The 21090-nt window shown below is 41.1% G+C and overlaps 2 protein-coding genes across 2 annotated transcripts; one reads left to right on the top strand and one right to left on the bottom strand.

The window, feature by feature from the left end:
* Positions 1-52: 52 nt before the first annotated feature.
* LOC100352574 (large ribosomal subunit protein eL38) lies at positions 53-2085 on the top strand. The gene has a single exon (XM_070062427.1). The coding sequence runs from the start codon at positions 460-462 to the stop codon at positions 670-672; it is 213 nt and encodes a 70-aa protein (XP_069918528.1). The 5' UTR covers positions 53-459; the 3' UTR covers positions 673-2085.
* On the bottom strand, positions 371-20208 carry LOC100347048 (zinc finger protein 345). Its single transcript, XM_070062354.1, is given in 2 exon segments — positions 371-19080; positions 19082-20208. Coding segments are annotated over 2 exon segments (1284 nt in total). The 3' UTR covers positions 371-18923.
* Between the last annotated feature and the right edge of the window lie 882 nt (positions 20209-21090).

Genomic DNA, 21090 nt, shown 5'->3' with positions numbered 1-21090 from the left:
AGTGCGTCTGCTGCTGTTCACGGCCTCAGAGCGTGCTTGTGCTTCGGTGTCAACCTGAATACAAACAGCCAAGCAATAGTTATTAACGGGAGTGTGCTTGCCTTACTATAAACAGCAAGCACATTTGAACAGATGACGCAAGGGAAAGTTGAAGGCAAACTTGAGGATCACGTCAAATATTCTGAAACAGTGTTTGACCACAATGATTAATAACCATGGTGACATTAGTCAAAGGTTGAATACACAGTTTCTGAGCAGATGTCCTTGTAGAAGTTTTTTGTTTGTTTTTTGGGCTTTTTCTGTCATTTGGTTATGACAATCTACTATGTGTAGTTTATGTCAGGAAGGTGTTAAGAATCCTTTCTTTTCTTTTCCGCCTCTCTCCCTTCTCGCTGCTGCCGTGAGTCGCTTCCCGGCGGTGTTCCGGCGAAGTGGGTGCTGGTCCACGGCCTGGTCGCCATGCCCCGGAAAATCGAGGAGATCAAGGACTTCCTGCTCACGGCCCGGCGGAAGGATGCCAAGTCCGTCAATATCAAGAAGAACAAGGACAACGTGAAGTTCAAGGTGCGCTGCAGCCGCTACCTCTACACGCTGGTCATCACGGACAAGGAGAAGGCCGAGAAGCTGAAGCAGTCCCTGCCCCCAGGCCTGGCCGTGAAGGAGCTGAAATGAACCGGAGAAGCGGCTGGAACTGCATTAAAGTGTTAAAGCGCAAAAAAAAAAAAAAAAAAAATCCTTTCTTTTTAACCTCTTGGCTTTAATATATTTTTAAAGATTTATTTATTTATTTGAAAGTCAGAGTTACACAGAGAGAGAGAAGGAGAGGCAGAGAAAGAGGTCTTCCATCCTCTGGTTCACTCCCCTACTGGCTGCAATGGCCGAAGCTAAGCAGATCCAAAGTCAACAGCCTGGAGCTTTCTCCAGATTTTCCCATGTGGGTGCAGGGCCCCAAGCACTTGGTCCATCCTCCAATGCTTTCTCAGGCCATAGCAGAGAGTTGGTTTGAAAGTGGAGCAGCTGGGACTCGAACCGGAGCCCATATGGGATACCGGCACTGCAAGTGACAACCTTACTTATTTCTCTCTCTCCCTCTCTCATTCTCTGCCTCTCTGTAACTCAGCCCTTCAAATTAAAAAAAAAAAGGGGGGGGGGGCCAGCGCTGTAGCACAGTGGGTTAATGCCCTGGCCTGAAGCACCCGCATCCCATATGGGCACCGGTTCAAAACCTAGCTGTGGCCGACGCTGCAGCTCACTAGGCTAATCCTCCGCCGTGCGGCGCTGGCACCCCAGGTTCTAGTCCCGGTCGGGGCACTGGATTCTGTCCCGGTTGCCCCTATTCCAGGCCAGCTCTCTGCTGTGGCCCAGCAGTGCAGTGGAGGATGGCCCAGGTGCTTGGGCCCTGCACCCCATGGGAGACCAGGAAAAGCACCTGGCTCTTGCCATCGGATCAGCGCGGTGCGCCGCGGCGGCCATTGGAGGGTGAACCAACGGCAAAGGAAGACCTTTCTCTCTGTCTCTCTCTCTCACTGTCCACTCTGCCTGTCAAAAAAATAAATAAATAAATAAAAAATTAAAAAAAAAAAAAAAAACCAGCTGCTCCAGCTCTCTGCTATGGCCTGGGAAAGCAGTGGAAGATGGCCCAAGTCCTTGGATCCCTGCACCCACGTAGGAAACCCGGAAGAAGCTATTGGCTCCTGGCTTCAGATAGGCTGTTCAGCTCTGGCTGTTGTGGCCAATTGAGGAGTGAACCAGTGGATGGAAGACCTCTCTCTCTTTCTCTCTCTCTCTCTCTCTCTCTGCCTCTCCTCTCTCTGTGTAACTCTGACTTTCAAATAAATAAATCAATCTTTAAAAAAATCCACCAATCACCCTCAAAATCTTTCAAAAAACTGAAAAGAAGGAATAGTTCTTAACTCATTTTATGACATGAACACTATACAGATACCAAAGTCAGAGATGTCATCAGAACACTAAATATCCCATTAGCTATTAATGCAGATACTCAATAAAATACTAATAAACCTAATTTAATAATTGGGAGTTATTCTTGGAAGATAGGATAAAGGATAGCTCAATATATGAAAATCAAAATAATAATATAACACTTTTACAAAAAGAAATAAAGCACACAATAATCCCAGTTGACATAGAAAAAGTAGCTGACATAATTCAAAACACTTCCTGATAGAAAACAGCAAACTATGAATTGAAGGAAAATACCCCAACATACTGAAAGCCATATATTTAAAAACTCACAAGTAACATCATACCTAATGGAAAAAGATTGAATGAAGATTTTCCTCTAAGATCAGGAACAAGGCAAGAATGGCCACTTTGGGCACTTTAAATAAAGTACTGGAAGTTCTAGCCATAGCACTTCAACAAGCAAAAGAAGTAAGAAATCTAAACAGGAAAGTAGGAAGTAAAATTACTGTTGTAGACAAAATATCATATAAAGTAAACTCGAGAGATTCCACAAAAAAGAAACCTGTTAAAGGAATTCATCAAAGTTTATGATATAAAATCAACATGGAAATATCATATATACTACAAATGAACAATGTAGAAAGGAAATTAAGAAAACAATTTCATTTATAATGACATGAAAATAAAACATTTTAGGGCCGAAGCTGTGGCACAGTGGGTTAAGGCCCTGGCCTGAAGCACTGGCATCCTATATGGACGCCGGATCTAGTCCCGGCTGCTCCTCTTCCAATCCAGCTCTCTGCTATGGCAGTTGAAGATGGCCCAAGTCCTTGGGCCCCTGCACCCACGTGGGAGACACGGAGGAAGCTCCTGGCTCCTGGCTTTGGATGGGCACAGCTCTGGTCCTTGCGGCCATCTGGGGAGTGAACCAGTGGATGGAAGATCTCTATCTCTACCTCTCTCTGTAACTCTGCCTTTCAAATAAATAAAATAAATCTTATAAAAAAAAAGAAAATATTTTAGGGGCCTGTGCTATGGAGCAGTGGGTTAAGGCCCCGGCCTGCAGCACTGGCATCCCATATAGGCTCTTGGTCCCAGCTGCTCCACTTCTGATCCAGCTCCCTGCTAATGCACCTAGGAAAGCAGTGGAGGATGGCCCAAGTGCTTGAACCCCTACACCCATGTGGGAGACCCAGAAGCTCCTGGTTTCTGGCTTTGGCCTGGTCCAGCCCCAGTCATTGCAGCCATTTGGGGAGTGAACCAGCTCTCTGTCTGTCTTTCCCTCTCTTTGTAACTCTGCCTTTCAAATAAGTAAAATAAATCTTTTAAGAAAACATGTTTTATGAAAAAATAAATGCCATAAATAAATAGAAAGCTATTATGTCATCATGGAATAGCAAACTCTATATTGTTTAGATGATAGTATTACTCATAGGGATCCATTGATCTCAATGCAATATCTCAAAATCTCAGTGGTATTTTTTAAACATATATTTTATCTGAAAGGCAAAGAAAGGTTCACTGTCCACAAAAGTGAAGACTGCCCAGGCCAAAGCTGGGAGCCAGAAATTCAATGTGGGTCTCCCACATGGGGAGCAGATATCCAACTACTTGACCTATCACTGCTGCCTCCCAGGGTGTGCAGTAGCAGGGAGATGGAATCAGTAAAAAGGCCAGGACTCAGCCCCAGGCACTCCAATATGTGATGTGGGTATCCAAAGGTGCCCCTTAACATCTGTACCACATGCCTGCCCCACAATTGGGTTTTTGTTGAGGAAATAGAAAACTCATCCTAAAATTCATATAGAATCTTTAAGGGACCCCAAACAGCCAAAAATAAATCTTGAAAATAAAGAACAAAGTATAAGGGTTCACAAATCCTAATTATAAAACTTACTCTAAAGTTACAGTAATCAAACTATGATTCAGGCTTAAGGAGAGATGTATAGTCATCCTTTGGAATCCCAGGGAGACTGGTTCCAGGACCCCGATGATACCAAAATCTGTGGATATTCAAGTCCTTTATATTGAAAGTACACAAATATTTGCATATAACCTACATATATCCTCCTATATACTATACATCATCTCTATATTACTTGTAATGTCAAATATGTTATAAATGTTGCCTCAGAAGTTGTTATATTATTTGTTGTTTAAGGAATAAGAACAAAGAAAAAAGCTGCATATGTTCAGTATAGTTGCAATTATTGTTTTCAAACAGTTTGCATCCACAGTGGGTTAAATCTCTGGATGCGGAACCTATGATACATAGGGTAATACATGTCCACAGAATGGAATAAACAGCCAGAAATAAACCATCACATGTACATCCAGTTCGTTCATTCTTTATAAAAGTGCCAAGGTAATGCTTCGCAGGACAGTCTTTCGAACAAGTGGTACTGCAAAACTAACATGACTCGGCAATTCAGTTCCTAGGTATATATCCAAGAAAATTTATAACAAATAATTACGCATAAATGTGTACATAAATGTTCACAGCAGCATTATTCTTTTTTTAAAGATTATTTTATTTATTTGACAGATAGAGTTACAGACAGTGAGGGAGAGACAGAGAGAAAGGTCTTCCTTCCATTGGTTCACCGAAGCCAGGAGCCAGGTGCTTCTTCCTGGTCTCCCATGCGGGTGCAGGGCCCAAGCACTTGGGCCATCCTCCACTGCCCTCCAGGGCCACAGAAGAGAGCTGGACTGGAAGAGGAGCAACCAGGACTAGTACCAGGGGACCATATGGGATTCCAGCGCTGCAGGCGGAGGATTAGCCTATTGAGCTGCGGCGCCGGCCCCAGCAGCATTATTCTTAATAGTCAAAAGGTAAAAAGAACCCAATGTCTATTGATTGATGAATGGCTAAACAAGCCCTAAAATGAGGAACATTACTTGGTCATAAAAGGGAACTAGTGGTACTTACCACAACACATGAACCTTGAAATACTATGCTAAGTAAACAAGTCAGTCACAGAGACCACATATTGCACTATCCTTTCTATATAGGCACACCACAGAGACAGAAAGTCTGGAATTAGTGGGGAGGAGAGAAAGAGGACAGAACTACTATTGGGTACAAAGTTTCTTTGGGGAATGTAAGAAATGTTCTAAAATTAGACTATGACAATACCGACACCACTCTGTAAATATACCAAAAACCATCTAATTGTGTACCTTAAAAATATACTTTATTATGTTTAAACTATAATTCAATGAAGCCTTTAATGTACATATGTATAGTTGTCATTTTACCATTATTTGAACTTTATTTTATATTATTTGAAAGTCAAAGTTAGAGAGAGAGAGGTCTTCCAGTTGGTTCACTCCTCAATCGGTCGCGACGGCCGGAGCTGTGCTGATCCGAAGGCAGGAGCCAGGAGCTTCTTCCGGGTCTCCCACGCAGGTGCAAGGGCCCAAAGTCTTGGGCCATCTTCTACTGCTTTCCCAGGCCACAGCAGAGAGCTGGATCAGAAGTGGAGCAGTTGGGACTCGAACCAGCACCCATATGGGATGCTGGCACTGCAGGCAGTAGCTTTTACCCGCTACACCACAGCACTGACCCCCCAAGTATATTATTAACAGGAAATTTTTAAAGTAAAAGTACAGGGGCACACATTCAGCTTTGTGGTTAAGATGCGGCTTGGAATGCCCTCATTCCAAATTGGAGTGCCTGAGTTTGAGAGTGAGCTCTATTCCCAATTCTAGCTTCCTGCTAATATGCACCCTGGGAGATAGCAGGTAATGGCCCAAACACTTGGGTTCCTGCCCCTGATGTGAGAGACCAGGGCTGAGTTCTCTGTATCTAGTTTCAGCCTGGCCCAGTACCAGCTGCTTTGGGCATTTAGGAGGTCAACTAGAGAATGGGAAACTGGAAAGGGGAGTGGGGAAGATGGTTAATAGGTACCTGGGTGCAGTTGGATGGGAAGAGTAACTTCCTGACAGGCTATCTTTTTGCCTTTCACATAAATAAAATAAATAAAAACTTAAAAATAAAGTGAAAGTACACATTCCTGATCAGGACATAATAAAACCCTTCTCTATGTCAATTGTACCCACTCTCTAATGTTCTCATTCTGTCATATACAGTTTTCAATACCATCTATATTACTCATGATTCTCACATTTACTCTCTAGCCTGCACTTCATTTGAAAATCCAGTCGTATTGTTGTGCCCAGATCGCTGGATCCCCGTAGAGACTCCCAGGGAGTCGATCACACCGAAATGCAAAAGCAAGGTTTTATTCGGGAGTACAAGCCGTAGCAGGGCCCTCATCCATCCAACCAGCACAGTGGAGGAAGGAAAAAGGCCCTGAGCTTTGTTCCGGGATGTTTTTAAAGGGAAAATCCACAAGGTTACATCAGCGGGGGCTTACAGTACAGGGCTTTGACTGATTGGACGGGGCTCTAACAAGTTGCTCTTAGTCGGTTGGGATGGTCTCTGGTTGGCTTGGGTTCAGGGAATTACCTTCTTTGGTAATCGCCACTGAACTGCCCTTTGTAAGTTTCAGTTTCCCCGAAATGCTTGCCTTTATGGGAACTCGGGCCCTGCTCTCATAATGGAGGCTGTTTTTCAAAATGGAGGCACTTCGGCCCTTCAGTATGGAATAAACGTAGGTGTCCCATTGATGGATGGAGAGCTAAAGAACATGTGCTTTCATATCCACAATGGGATAATACTCAGTCATGAAAAAGAACAGTCCTCTCATTTCTATTTCTAGCATTGCATTAAGTCAAACAAGTCAGACACAGAAAGCCAATTACCACATGTTCCCACTTACGTGTGAAAGCTTAAAAGGTTGATCTCATGGAAGTAAAAGTATAGAATAGTGACTGCCAGAAACTGGAAAGGGGAGTGGGGAAGATGGTTAATAGGTACAAGGGTGCAGTTGGATGGGAAGAGTAACTTCTAATGTTCTGCGGCACATCGAGGTTGACCTCCTAAATGCCCAGCTGTTTTCAATTAGTTAATTGTGTGTCTCAAAGTAGCTATTAAAGAGGATTCTGAATGTTCCCAACACAAAGAAATGATAAATGTTTGAGCTGATAGAAATGCTAATTAATCTTATTCCACATTGTATACATACATTGAAATATCACAGTGTACCTCCTAATTATGTATAATTAATCATGGGTTAATTATGAATAAACATACATATATTAAACTCTCTTTAAAAAAAAAAAGAAAATTCAGAGTCATAAAGACAAACAACTCATTAACTTTTACATTTGGATGCCTAACAATCACCACAAACACAATATGTCCAAAACCACTCTTTCTTTTTTTTTGACAGGCAGAGTGGATAGTGAGAGAGAGAGAAAAAGGTCTTCCTTTTGCCGTTGGTCCACCCTCCAATGGCCACAGTGCACGCGCTGCAGCTGGCGCACCGCGCTGATCCGATGGCAGGAGCCAGGTGCTTCTCCTGGTCTCCCATGGGGTGCAGGGCCCAAGCACTTGGGCCATCCTCCACTGCACAGCAGAGAGCTGGCCTGGAAGAGGAGCAACCGGGACAGAATCCGGCGCCCCGACCAGGACTAGAACCTGGTGTGCCGGCGCCGCAAGGCGGAGGATTAGTCTAGTGAGCCGCGGCGCCAGCCTGAAACCACTCTTGAATTCACCTACCTTCAAACCTTTTCTCCACTTGCTGTCTCACATCTCAAAAAAGTGGTAACTCAATTGACTGAATGTCAAGTTAGAAAACTGGAAGTGATTCTCGACTCCTCTTTCTCTTACATCCAACAACCTTCCATCAGCAATTCTTTTGGCTCTACTAAAATGCAGCAACGTTTTCCCATGGAATAATACGTTCAAAAGGAGGAAAATGGTGGGCATCTCTTAAGCATATCTCATAGCCCTGAAGTTCTTCTAGCAGCCAAAGCAAATGGATTTTGAGAGTACGTATCTGTGTATTTGTGGATGTCAGATATTTACATATATAGATACTTTTTCATCTTACTATTTTCACATCCTAATACTTCATAGAATGGTTCCATATTAATACATGGAGAGGTGTCATCCTTTTATGTGTAAAAATCTACATCTACCAAGTATTATGAATTTTAGTAAAATATCCACAAAATAAAAAATGAACAGTTCAGGAATATATATAAAATCTCACTTAGCATGTACTATGTGTTTCAAACCATCTCTGAGATTCTATTTATTGTCACTAACCCACCTATTATCCTGAATCATGTTCAAATCATATCATGCAATTTTATGACACATTTTACTGCTTGATTGGCTTGCTTTTACTCCTATTATCCTCCATTTAAAGGACTTTTCTGGCTATTCTCACTTGTTTGCTTTCCCATTTAGACATTAGAATTTGCTCATTTACTTCAAGAAGATCTCATTGGGTATTTTTATTGAATTATGAGTCAACGAGTTTTGAATTTTTTATTATGCAAGTTTAAAATTCCATTTATTTGTGTTTGCTATCATACCCCTGAAGAGCTCTTGTTTTTTTCCCCAAATATTGCAGATACTTATTAAAGTTCTTCCTAGGTTGAGAAATGGAGTCTCTTATTGTATGTCATGAGTGTCTGTGTATGTAAACTCCATTGATTTCTGTATACGACCTGCGTACTGTACTGAAATTCTTTTCTAATGGTATGTCTAAGTTTCATTTTGTAAAAAGGTAGTAAAAATGAGCATTTTTCTGTCTCCAGTTTGGATGAGGCCAAAAAGAGAAAAACAAAATAAAAATGCCTGGCTACTGGCCTTCAAAACTTAGGGTCTGTTTACCTATTTAAGACTTGCAAAATATCTGAAAAGAAACTAACTTTCTCCTTTTAGTCTCAATCCCTCTTTAAGGACAACTGCGAAACTGGAAATTGGGATAAAGGATATTTAGAAAGAGACTTCTGGAGCTGGCCTTGGGGTACATCAGATTAAGAGGCCTCCTGTACTGCCAGGGTCCTACATCAGAGCACTGGACCAAGATCTGGCTGCTCTGCTTCCAAACCAACTCCTGGCTGATGCACTTGAGAAAGCAGCAGAAAATGGCCCAAGTACATGGAGCCCTGCCACCTGGCTCCTGGCTTCAGCCTGGTCCAGCCCTGGCTGTTGCAGCCATTTTGGGGAGTGAACCAGCAGATGGAAGATCCCTATCTCTCCCTCTCTCTGTCACTATGCCTTTCAAATGAATAAAATAAATCAAAAGACAGAAGAAAAGGAAGGAAGGAGAGAAAGAAAGCAAAGAAAGAAAGGGAGGGAGGGAGGGAGGGAGAGAAAAGTAAAAAAAGGAGGAAGAAGGGAATGAAGGAAGAAAATAAAATTTCTATGATCAGGAAGTTAGGTTGCCACCAAAACCAAAGCATAGTGTCCTAAAAGAGTTTTGGGACAATGAGAACTGTGTTTCCTGTACTTGGAAGGGCAAACAAAAGAAAACAAACACATAATAGGTAAGGGCCAGGATGGCTATTATTAAAAAAGACAAGAGAAAACAAGTCTCAGTAATGGTATGGAGAAAAGGGATGTCTCTCTCTCTCTTTTTAAAGACATATTTATTTATTTGAGAGGCAGAGCTAAAGGTAGAGGGAGAGACAGAAAGAGAGAGGTCTTCCATTCTCTGGTTCACCCCCCAAAGAGTTGCAACGGCTGGAGCTGGGCCGATCTGAAGCCAGGAGTCAGGAGCTTCTTCCAGGTCTCCAAAGTGAGTGCAGGGGCCCAAGCACTTGGGCTATCTTCAACTGCTTTCCCAGGCCATTAGCAGAGGGCTGGATTGTGATAACAGCAGCCAGGACATGAAGCAGAGCACATATGAGATGCCGGCACTGCCAGCAGAGGTTTAACCTGCTACACCACAGCGCTGAAAAGGGAACTCTTGTACACTGTGGGTAGGGGTGAAAACTGGTGCAACCAGGCACTTCTGATATGTGATGCGGGCATCCCCAGCAACAGCTTAACTCATTGCACCACAGTGCCCATCCCACAAAGAATATTTTAATTAGTAAAATGGACATTTAAATTTAACTAAGAAACTGATCTCTTGACAAAAAATGATCAGAGAACTTTCTGTATTTAAGAAAGATTCTTTATAAAGTTATAGGACCTGCCCCAAAATGCATCTAAGATTATTATGGGCTGTGAACTATGTCTCCTCCAGAATCACATGTTGAATCTCTAACCCCTGCTACCTCAGAATGTGACTGTGTTTGGCGACAGCGCCTTTAAAGAGGCAATGATGTTAGCATGAAGCCATTAAGGTGGGTCCTAATCCAATCTGACTGGTGGCCTCATAAGAAGAGGCTATCAGAGTACAGACACTAGCAAATGGGCACACAGAGGAGAGATTTGGCTGATGGCTTCCTTTCGGAATCAATGAACTTATTGAAACCCTCAATTTCCTGTTAACTTAAAAAGTAGCTTAAAGGAAAAGAACAAGCTTTATTAGAGTCCTTATTCTCCTCAGCAACAATACTTCATGGGTGAGACTACAGTGTACTCGCTCAGGGTACATCAAGAAGTACATACTATGTCTTAGTATCTCTTTTAGTGATATTAAAATGAATCAGTGGTTTAGATATCAACTAATACATTGATTACAGATTTCCATTCATGTCAACACTACCTTCCAAGCCATTCAGATTTGAAACTAAAATAAGACTCTCTCAACAGTCTGTAAACTTTGTTTCGTAAATCCATTTAATTCCTTGAACAAGAGAATTTTACATCCAAAGATTTCCCTGTCCTCTTTCCCTCTAACCCTAGTCACTCAGTCATCAGCTTCTTGTCACCAATTTCCCTACCATTCATTTCTCTTTATCTTGAACCAAGAGGACAGTGCTTCCAATCTTTACCACATTAGGGTACATACAGAAAACACTATATTATCACAGTGTTGCAGCCTACAAGACGAAGGACCATACTGGGGACAGTTCATTGGCATCTCTGCCACCTACCAGTTCTGGGACCCTTGAAAGGGCACTTAGTCTAATTCAGTCCTGGTTTCCCCTGTAAAATAAAGATAATCCTATCAGAAGTGCCTATTACTTGCAGGATTAGATGAGAAAGTGTAATCAATAAAAAAGAACAGGGCATAGATTATAACATTATCGTTCCAGGAAGAGGTGACAAAGGCATAGAAAGTCTGCCTTACATGCTTGCAAATCTACAACCCAGGATGAAAGAGTTGTAATCTGACTTATAAGGAAACACACACACACACACACACACACACACACACTAGTAAAGCAGATCTGGGGGAGAAGATCCAGAAGAGTTCTTAGAGCTCCTAGACTGAGAAGTCTCCTCCCACAAGAAAATAGAAAGAGATCACACACTGTCTCTGTTAGCACGGATTCATAGCTGATAAGTGAATCTTTGACTGACTAGTGAATAGTGAAAATTATTCATCTATAATAGCTAAGCACAAAGCTTTACTCGATGCTTCACAAATAATGTATTTTTCCTAATCCCTGCAAAGTGGCTTATTCCAACTACCTATAAATTGTTCTGTTTGGCAAGAACAGAATATTAAGATGGTAATATGGAGAAAGAGAACTGGACCATAAGAAAACTGACAGACTGGAAACTCCAAGACTCACTACATTAGAATTTTTCTTCCTCTTTTCTTCAGCCCCTACACCTTGGAATAGCACACATAACTTCCCAAAACCAAGACAAAGGCCATTGTCCAACTGTGTGAACTCACTACACATCTGAATTGATTTTCACTGGATTCTTGGCTGCAAAAAGGAATTCACAACTCTGCTTTCATTACTAGAGGTCTCCAAGTGTATAATCCAACCTTTTGGTACCCCATGTAGTATCATTTAGCAATACTATATTATCAAAAGTCATTGGCTGGCACCGCAGCTCAATAGGCTAATCCTTCACCTAGCGGCGCCGGCACACCGGGTTCTAGTCCCAGTCGGGGCGCCGGATTCTGTCCCGGTTGCCCCTCTTCCAGGCCAGCTCTATGCTGTGGCCCGGGAGTGCAGTGGAGGATGGCCCAAGTACTTGGGCCCTGCACCCCATGGGAGACCAGGAGAAGCACCTGGCTCCTGCCTCCGGATCAGCGCGGTGCGCTGTCTGCGGCGGCCATTGGAGGGTGAACCAATGGCAAAAAGAAGACCTTTCTCTCTGTCTCTCTCTCTCACTGTCCACTCTGCCTGTCAAAAAAAAAAAAAAAAAAAAAAGTCATGCTCTGTACTTTTCATATATCAAAATTTGTGCTCAGAATAAAACACCGCTCTCTTTATCACAATGTCCAGAGAACAAAAACAGAAAGAATGTAGAAAAATCACTGTGAATTTCTTGAAGAAAGTTTCTCTTTATAAACAGGATCACTTTACTTCATTACATCACAAAGATCATATGACCTAGAAGAGACACTGCACAAATGAGAAGTCTCAAGATCACAGGCAAGGTTACCCCAAAGGACCCTGGCTGGTGACCCCAAGAGACCGCGTGGTGCAAATCATCTTCTGCCCAGATGCTGGAGACCTGCAACTGGTGTCTGGCACTTGGGAGTAAAAGGGCTGGGTCAACAATATCCACCAAGGTCCTCGGGCCACAGGCCGGCTTCTCAGTGGACGGATCCCAGGCGCTAACACCTAGAGCTGTCAGGGTTATGCCGGGGTACAGCGCTCAGAGGAATCAGCGTGTCAAGGCCAGCTGCATCTCAGGGACCCCATGCCGACTTTTATTTCCCGAAGGACCTGCAAGTTCAGTGTTATTTCCGGGAATTGCTCCACCTCTGAATTCAGAGGCAGAACTGTGGTCAGTTGCCACCTCATGGTCTGTCCCTGGGGGTGACAGGAGTTGAGGCGTCAGGAAACCTGGGCTGTAGGTGAAGAGGGGAGATTGGGAGATGGTGGATGTTTGTGGACTGGTGCTGGCAAGTCCATAGGCAGCGGACTGTTCCTATGCTGTTGTGTGAACAGTTCCTTTATCCTGTGGCGTTGCACTTGTGAGAGTCTTTAACATTTTTCTAGACGTACTAAGTCAAAACAAGTATAATCAGTGGTGTACTTAAGATAAAATGAGAGGTAAAATTGTTTGCATATGATTGTGAGGATTCTAATCTTCTCTGAGAGAAAAATTTTATGTAATGTTATAGAATATATCTCCACTGTTAATCCAATTACATGAAAAACCCTTAGAATCTTGAGAGACCATGTCATCTGTCAAACTGAGCACACTGGACCATCTTCTACAGGTATGGATAGACACAGAAAAACAATATAGCACATACAAGTCCACAATCCAGAGATGGGAGATCAGCCTGCACCACTAATGCCCAGGAAAACAGGGTTGGGTAATAATGTCCCCAGAAACAGAGTACTGTACAGAACCCTAAAACATGTTCCCAGAGAGAATGAGACAATATTGTAGATAGTATTTATATTACAACAGGCTACAGTCAGGAAGAAACCACAAAACATCACAGAAACTTTGAAGCTGAACAATATATTTCCAACAGGAGAGAAACAGGGAAACTTGATAGCGTAATCGTTTCCAAAGTAGGCTAAGGTAGACCATCTGAAGGATGGCTCAAAACATTGTCATATAACCCAGAGCAACAGCCAAATACATGAACGTTATAAAAGACACCTAAATACCTAAATATATCTAATAGGTATTTTAAAATTAAGAACAACTGAAAAGAGAAAGGTAACTTTTTTTTAAAGTACAAGAGAAGTGCTTATAACAGCCTTGAGTCATTGGCATATGAAGATTCCTCCAGCGCATGGACAAGAATAACAAGAGACTTGTCATTAGACATTTTCAATGTCAACTACCTACAAGTAGAACACTCTTTTTAAATGTTGTTGACATACAAATCAACAGAAATTCAAACCTGTCAATGTAAAATCTTTGCTACCCTGTAGCAGATTCTGAAAATGGCAAACTACATTACTCAGAGCAAGCCTACTTAAAACAGTTATAAATGTGGATAACTTCCTAAAAAGCATAAAAATGGCAAGAAATTACCAATTTTGAGAATGTTTGGCTTTCACCATACATACTAGTAGCTCAGGGGAAGGTGGTTGACTATGGATATGTGCTGTAGATAGAGCTAAAAGAAATGCATGCTAGATTGAATGTGTTATGAAAAAGTGGGGCTGGCGCCGTAGCTCACTAGGCTAATCCTCCGCCTGCGACGCTGGCACACCGGGTTCTAGTCCCAGTCGGGGCGCCGGATTCTGTCCTGGTTGCCCCTCTTCCAGGCCAGCTCTCTGCTGTGGCCCGGGAGTGCAGTGGAGGATGGCCCAAGTGCTTGGGTCCTGCACCCCATGGGAGACCAGGAGGAAGCACCTGGCTCCTGGCTTTGCATTGGCGCGGTGCACCACCCACAGTGCGCCGGTCGTGGCAGCCATTTGGGGGGTAAACCAACGGAAGGAAGACCTATCTCTCTCTCTCTCTCTCTCACTGTCTAACTCTGCCTGTTCAAAAAAAAAAAAAAATTGAAAAAGTGGGTCAGGAGGGAAGTAAACCATGACTCCAAGTTTCTTTAGTCTGAGAAGACAGAAGGAGTTGTTATATGTAGAAATGAAAATTCTGGAAAGGAGAGATTTGTAAGAAAAAATAGATATTGAGTATTTTGACATATAAATGGAACATTCTTAAAGATAAATGAATTTTGCTGATGAACTACTATGGATTTCAGAGTGCGGAGCAGATGGATCAGTGAATTTGGTGTAATAGGACAGTAAATGGTTATACAGGGCCAGTGTTGTGGTGTAGTGGGTTAAGCCACTGCCTGCAACACCGGCATCTCATATGGGTGCCACACTGTGTCCTTGCTGCTCCACTTCCAATCAGCTCCCTGCTAATGGCCTGGAAAGCCAGCAGAGGATGGTCCAAGTGTTTGGGTTCCTGTCATCCATGTGGGAGACCTGGAAGAAGTTCCTGGCTCCTGGTTTCAGCCAGGCCCAGCCCTGGCCATCGCAGCCATTTGGGGAGTGAACCAGCAGATAGAACTCTCTTTCCTTCTCTCTCTGTAATTCTGCCTTTCAAATAAATAAATCTTTTAAAAAAGCTATACAAGCCTTATTTGTTAAGAGTCTTACACTGAGGAATGACTCTTGAGGAAAGACCTGGAAATAACAGATACTATACAGACAGCTGTCATCAGGGTAAAGAGATAAAAGATTTTTGCCCTGATGGTTTCATGATTTATTAGTGTACTGGCACTGTAAGTATTGTGAGAAAGGAAAACATCTTGCCACACCTTGTGAAAAACATGCATTATCCTATATATGCATCATCAAAATTTTAATTCAATAAGACAAACAATTTCTAGTATAGTTTCATTTGCATTTGTATGTCAGTAGTGAAACTGATCTTTATTCCAAAATGTTTAAAAACCCTATCTATGTTTCTGTGAACTTCTCATTTCTCCATCTCCATCACATTGTTGGCCATCTTTACCGATTACAAATTTCTTTATATATTCAATTGAATGCTTTGACATGTGTTGTATCACTGTTTTTCCTGGTTTATCTTATGACTTTTTTATGCTATTTTTTTAATTAACAGAAACTTTACTTTTCAGGTAATAAAATTTACCACTTTCTCCTATACATATAAAAGTATATATTTTTCATTCTATTAGTATTTTTGGAGATTTGCAATTATTAGAATTTAACCTGTATTTCAGACAAAATCAAGAGGACCACCTTAGGGTGTCTCTGTTATTAGCCATAGAGTCCAGACATGCACCAAGAGCAGTTAACTGGACAGATGGCATAGCATACTGGAGAGGACCTGAGTATTACTTCAGCATATTAGGAAACAGATGGTCTGGGCTGTGTGTGTCATAATCAATGGACCTAATATCTTTTTTTTTAAAGATTTATTTATTTGAAAGTCAGAGTTACACAGAGAGAGTAAAGGCAGATGGAGAGAGTCTTCCATCCACTGGATCACTCCCCATTGGCCACAACGGCCAGAATTGCTGTGGCACAGCAAGTTAACCTCCTGGCCCGAAGCACCAGCATCCCATATGGGCACCGGTTCGAGACCCGGCTGCTCCACTTCGATCCAGCTCTCTGATATGGCCTGGGAAAGCAGTACAAGATGGCTCAGGTCCTTGGGCCCCTGCACCCGCGTGGGAGACATGGAAGAAGCTCCTGGCTCCTGGCTTCGGATCGGCACAGCTCCGGCCATTGCGGCCAATTGGATAGCAAACCACTGGTTGGAAGACCTCTTTCTCTCTCTCTCTCTGCCTCTCCTCTGTATGTAACTCTGACTTTCACATAAATAAATCTTTAAAAAAAAGATTTGTCAGATCCTCAATGACATTTTTAAAATGTAATTTTAAAGGCAGGCCATTTGGCACAGCAGTTAAACCATCTACTTGGGACTCACCCATCGCATCTCAGAGTGCCTTGGTACCAGTCCTGGCTCTGCTTCCAATTCCAGCTTCCTGTTCCTACGCACCCTGGGAGGGTGTGGATAATGGCTCAAGTACTTGGGTCCCTGCCACCCATGGGGGAGACTTAGATTGAGTCTCAGGCCATTGGCTTTGGCCTGGCCCAGACCCAGCTGCTGTGGGAATTTGGGTGAGTGAAACAACAGAAGTCCGTCTCTATCTTTCACATAAAATGAAAATAAATAATACTTTTAAAAAATTTAATTTTATGGGGCCGCCGTCATGACACAGTGAGTTAATCCTCCGCCTGCGGCACCCGCATCCCATATGAGTGCCACTTCTGGTCCCAGCTGCTCCTCTTCAAATCCAGCTCTCTGCTGTGGCCTGGGAAAGCAGAAGATGGTCGAAGTCCTTGGGCCCCTGCACCTGCATGGGAGACCGGGAAGAAGCACCTGGCTCCTGGCTTCAGATAGGCACAGCTCTGGCTGGTGCGGCCATTTGGGGAGTGAACCAATGGAAGGAAGACCTTTCTCTCTGTCTCTCTCTCTCACTGTCTGTAACTCTACCTCTCAAATAAATATTTTTAAAAAATTAATTTTATACCATCAGATAAACAGATAAAGAAAACACACAATGGAATACTTGTTGAGCAAAAAATGAAATCCTGTCATTTGCAGCAAATGTATGGGATTGGAAGACATTGTGTTAAGTGAAATATGTTGGACACAGAAAGACAAATACCACATGTTCTCCTGCATATGTGGGAACTAAAAAAAAAAAACAAACCCTCAATCTGAATATAGAAGACTCACTGCTAGTGGTTGGGGTAGAACTGATAAAAGGGAGCCTGCATTAAAAAAATGAGGGGAAGCTGGGTGAGGTTCATTAGTTGTGACAAATATATATTAATATAACAATAATATGGGAAGCTGGGTGTGGTTTGCAGATTGTGACAAATATATCACACTAAGGTGTTAACAACAGAAGAAGCTGAGTGTAGGATATATGGGAATCCTGTTACTTCACAATTTTTGTTTGTAAATTTAAAATTTCTGAAATTAAAAGTTTGAAAACTTAATCTTAGTTTCAATCTTATTTTTATCCAAAGAATGATGAGATGGGCAGTTAATCAGATTATTATGGAGGAGCTGTCATGGTTTTATTTTTCCTTCCATCCTCATACGTATGTTGTGGTGCACTTGATTTCTCACACTTTATAATCTCATATTTTTCATTAGGATGAACAATTCTTATTCCATAAGGAATAAGTGTTAATCAAACTTTTTTACATTAATTTACATGATTTTTTTTCCATTTATTTTTGAATTGATCATTGTTAAATTTTTTCCATAAATAAGAATGAACCTGGAGAATAAAATAACAATTGTGATGGCTAATATTTATGAAGCATTTATTATATAACAGGCACAGTTATAAAGTCCATAACAAACCTCTGAAGTACTCTAATTATGCCCACATTACCATATGTGCATCACATATGCATATAAAAGGATCTGGTTAGAGTGAGTTGGTTAACATAGTGGAGAAAGTGAGGTCAGGGCTGTTGGTCAAAAAGAAGTACAGCTGAATCCATAATGTATAAATCTTTTATAAGTAAAAGAAATCCACACATTATCTCTGAAATGAAGGATAAATAAACAATGCACACACATTAGTGTAAACGTTTATAATGGCAAAATTTTCAATATTTGACAAGCAGGTGGATACTATAAAGCCAATAAAATAGTAACAATGATTTACAGAAAAAGAATATCAAAGGCTGGTTATAGTATATCATAATCACACTTTGTTTCAAAAACAATGAGATAAAGTCTTAAAGGGTTTGCTCCAAGTTTGACAGTGATAATCCATGATTGAGAAAGCTATACATAACCATATCTATTTTGATGTTCTTATTTACATTTTATGGAGGGGAAGTTGTTTTGAAAAATGAAGAGTATAATATTTATAAAAGGAAAGTAAAAGTCTTCCAAAAGGTTCAGATTCATCAGATAATGATAGATAATTAAAGTAACAGTTACCTACTATAAACAGTGTGAGACAGCAATAGGAGCATGTGCAAATTTAAAAACCACTGATCTGATATCCAAGCCTCATACGAACAAAAATATAACAGCATCAAATAGCCAATAAGAAATATTAAAGTAGACAGAGTTATTGAACAATGAACAGTGTTAGGATAAGGTCTAGGGGAGGGAAATGCTAAACTTAGACTTTCAATAAATAAAATCATTTTGAGATGGATCAGTAATTTTCAATAATACATAAATATTTAAAATTTAAAGTAGCAGGGCTAACACGAAATTAATCTTTTGATGTTTAAAATAAAGAAAAAATACATTAAGTGTGTTGTTTAAATTTTTAACATTCATGAGTAAGAATTTTTTGAAAGTAACAAAAGAGTGTAGCTAAAGATCTTAAAACATTTATTTTATTCAGAATAATCTTGATTTTTCTTTCTCTATATGAACTCCCTTAGGCTGATGAGCTTATGAAACACACGTAAGGCATTTGTGCTTTAATTACATTTGACATGATTTTCATTGGTTTGAATTTTCTTTTGTCATGTGTTGAAAGTCCTTTCTTTACCATATAATTTCAATTCATAAGTTTCCAGTTCACAGTTTCTCACCACTAGGATTTTTCTTATGCTGCTGAAAGTTCTGAACCCCTCTGAAAAGCCTTCCCACATTCCTTATATTCATAACGTTTTGCACCGTTATGAATTCTCTGATGCTGAGTAAGGCTCCAGCCACCATGAAAAGCTTTCCCACATTCCTTACATTCAAAAAGTCTCTCACCAGTGTTTTCTCTGGTGCCTGTTAAGAGCTGATCCACTATTGAAGGACTTTCCACATTCTTTACATTCATAGGGTTTCTCATCAGTATGAATTAGCTGATGCTGAATAAGCTTTGAGCCACTTCCAAAGGTCTTCCCACACTCCTTACATGCATAGGGTTTCTCCCCAGTGTGAATTCTCTGATGCTGAGAAAGCTCTGAACTACTACCAAAGGTCTTGCCACACTCCTTACATTCATAGGGTTTCTCCCCAGTATGCACTCTTTGATGCTGAATAAGTTTTGAACCACTTCTAAAGGCTTTCCCACATTCCTTACACTCATAGGGTTTCTCACCTGTGTGAACTCTCTGATGCTGAGTGAGGTCTGAGCCACTGTTGAAAGCTTTCCCACATTCCTTACATACATAAGGTTTCTCACCAGTGTGAATTCTTTGATGACGAGTTAGGGCTGATCCAAAACTAAAGGTCTTCCCACATTCATTACATACATATGGTTTCTCACCGGTATGAGTTCTCCGGTGCCTAGTAAGAGCTGAACCACTACTAAAAGCCATTCCACATGATTTACATTCATAAGGTTTCTCACCAGTATGAATCCTCCGATGCTGAGTAAGGTTTGAACCACTGCTAAAAGTTTTCCCACAATCCTTACATTCATAAGGTTTCTCACCTGTGTGAATCCTTTGATGCCGAGTAAGGGCTGATTCAAAATTAAATGACCTCCCACATTCCTTACACTCATAAGGCTTTTCACCACTGTGAATTATCTGATGTCGAATAAGGCCTGATCCAAAACTAAAAGCCTTCCCACATTCCTTACATGCATATGGTTTCTCACCGGTATGGATTCTTTGATGGTGACTAAGGTTTGAACCACTGCCAAAAGTTTTCCCACAATCCTTACACTCGTAAGGTTTCTCACCAGTATGTATTCTTTGATGGTAAGCGAGGTTTGCACCACTACCAAAGGCCTTGCCACAGTCTTTACACTCATAAGGTTTCTCACCAGTATGAATTCGCTGATGTCGAATAAGGACTGATAGAAAAGTAAAATCCTTCCCACATTCCTTACATTCAAAGAGTTTCTCATCAGTGTGAATTGTCTGATCCTTGGTACTGAAAGTGGGCATGTCTTCAGGACTGTCTGAAATGTCCTTCCCGAGATAGCTCTTTTCTCTCAAACTGGCTTTTCCATTCCCAATCACCTCTGAAACTTGAACACTCAATGATGTGCTTTGTAAGTCTTTCCATTATCTCCCATCAGGATGATGCTATTCCATAAATATCCTTTTTCAGAAATAATTTCTTGTTCTCAACCTTGATTCACAGTCTGAAAAAAAATATAAAAGCAAACATTCACTTTTTCTTGTGTTCTGGGAGAAATGAAACTTTTATAATAGATATGAAAGACTTAATTGAAATTAACTCTCATAAAAAGTGAGTGGCTTATACAGTTTTCAAATATGATTGAGCAATTTGAGATACAGTTAAGGAAAACAGAAGGAGAAAATGTCACACTATAAAGGAGATAGTTAGAAAAATAGATTAGGTCAATTATTCCTAAACAGTGATCTAGATAAAAAATCTTTTGCAGAATTAGGGAGTTTATTAAATATACAGATGTCCTGGTCCCTTCCTGATTTTTAGAGGATGAGTCTAGCATCACATATACTTATAAATGAGTTATCATTATACCAATTTCATAAGTGTCACTGGAACAGAAAGTAAGTCTGAGAGGAAAAGTCTGGGATAGTCAAGTAGCAAACACAATTTGCATATAAAATAGAAAACGGTATCCCAGATGTAACAGTTTCCAGATGAGAAACTATTGCTGAATGAGTACAGAATAAGTAATGGAGAAGGAAGATTATTCTGTAGTCAGAATACAGTTTGTTTACTTCATTTGATAAAAGCAAGGTTTGCTTACAAAATCTATGAGGCTAACCTTAACAGAAAAATTAATAAAAGAAAACTCAGTGAGGACAGTAGGATAATTAACAATCTAAAAGTAG

Source organism: Oryctolagus cuniculus, chromosome 18 (genome assembly GCF_964237555.1).
Source record: "Oryctolagus cuniculus chromosome 18, mOryCun1.1, whole genome shotgun sequence".
NCBI classification, from domain to species: Eukaryota; Metazoa; Chordata; class Mammalia; order Lagomorpha; family Leporidae; genus Oryctolagus; species Oryctolagus cuniculus.
This window is presented reverse-complemented; position numbering and strand designations above follow the sequence as displayed.

What these genes read in the sequence shown, in the direction of transcription:
- LOC100352574 (XM_070062427.1), top strand. Translation starts at nt 460, where the DNA reads ATGCCCCGGAAAATCGAGGAGATCAAGGACTTCCTGCTCACGGCCCGG.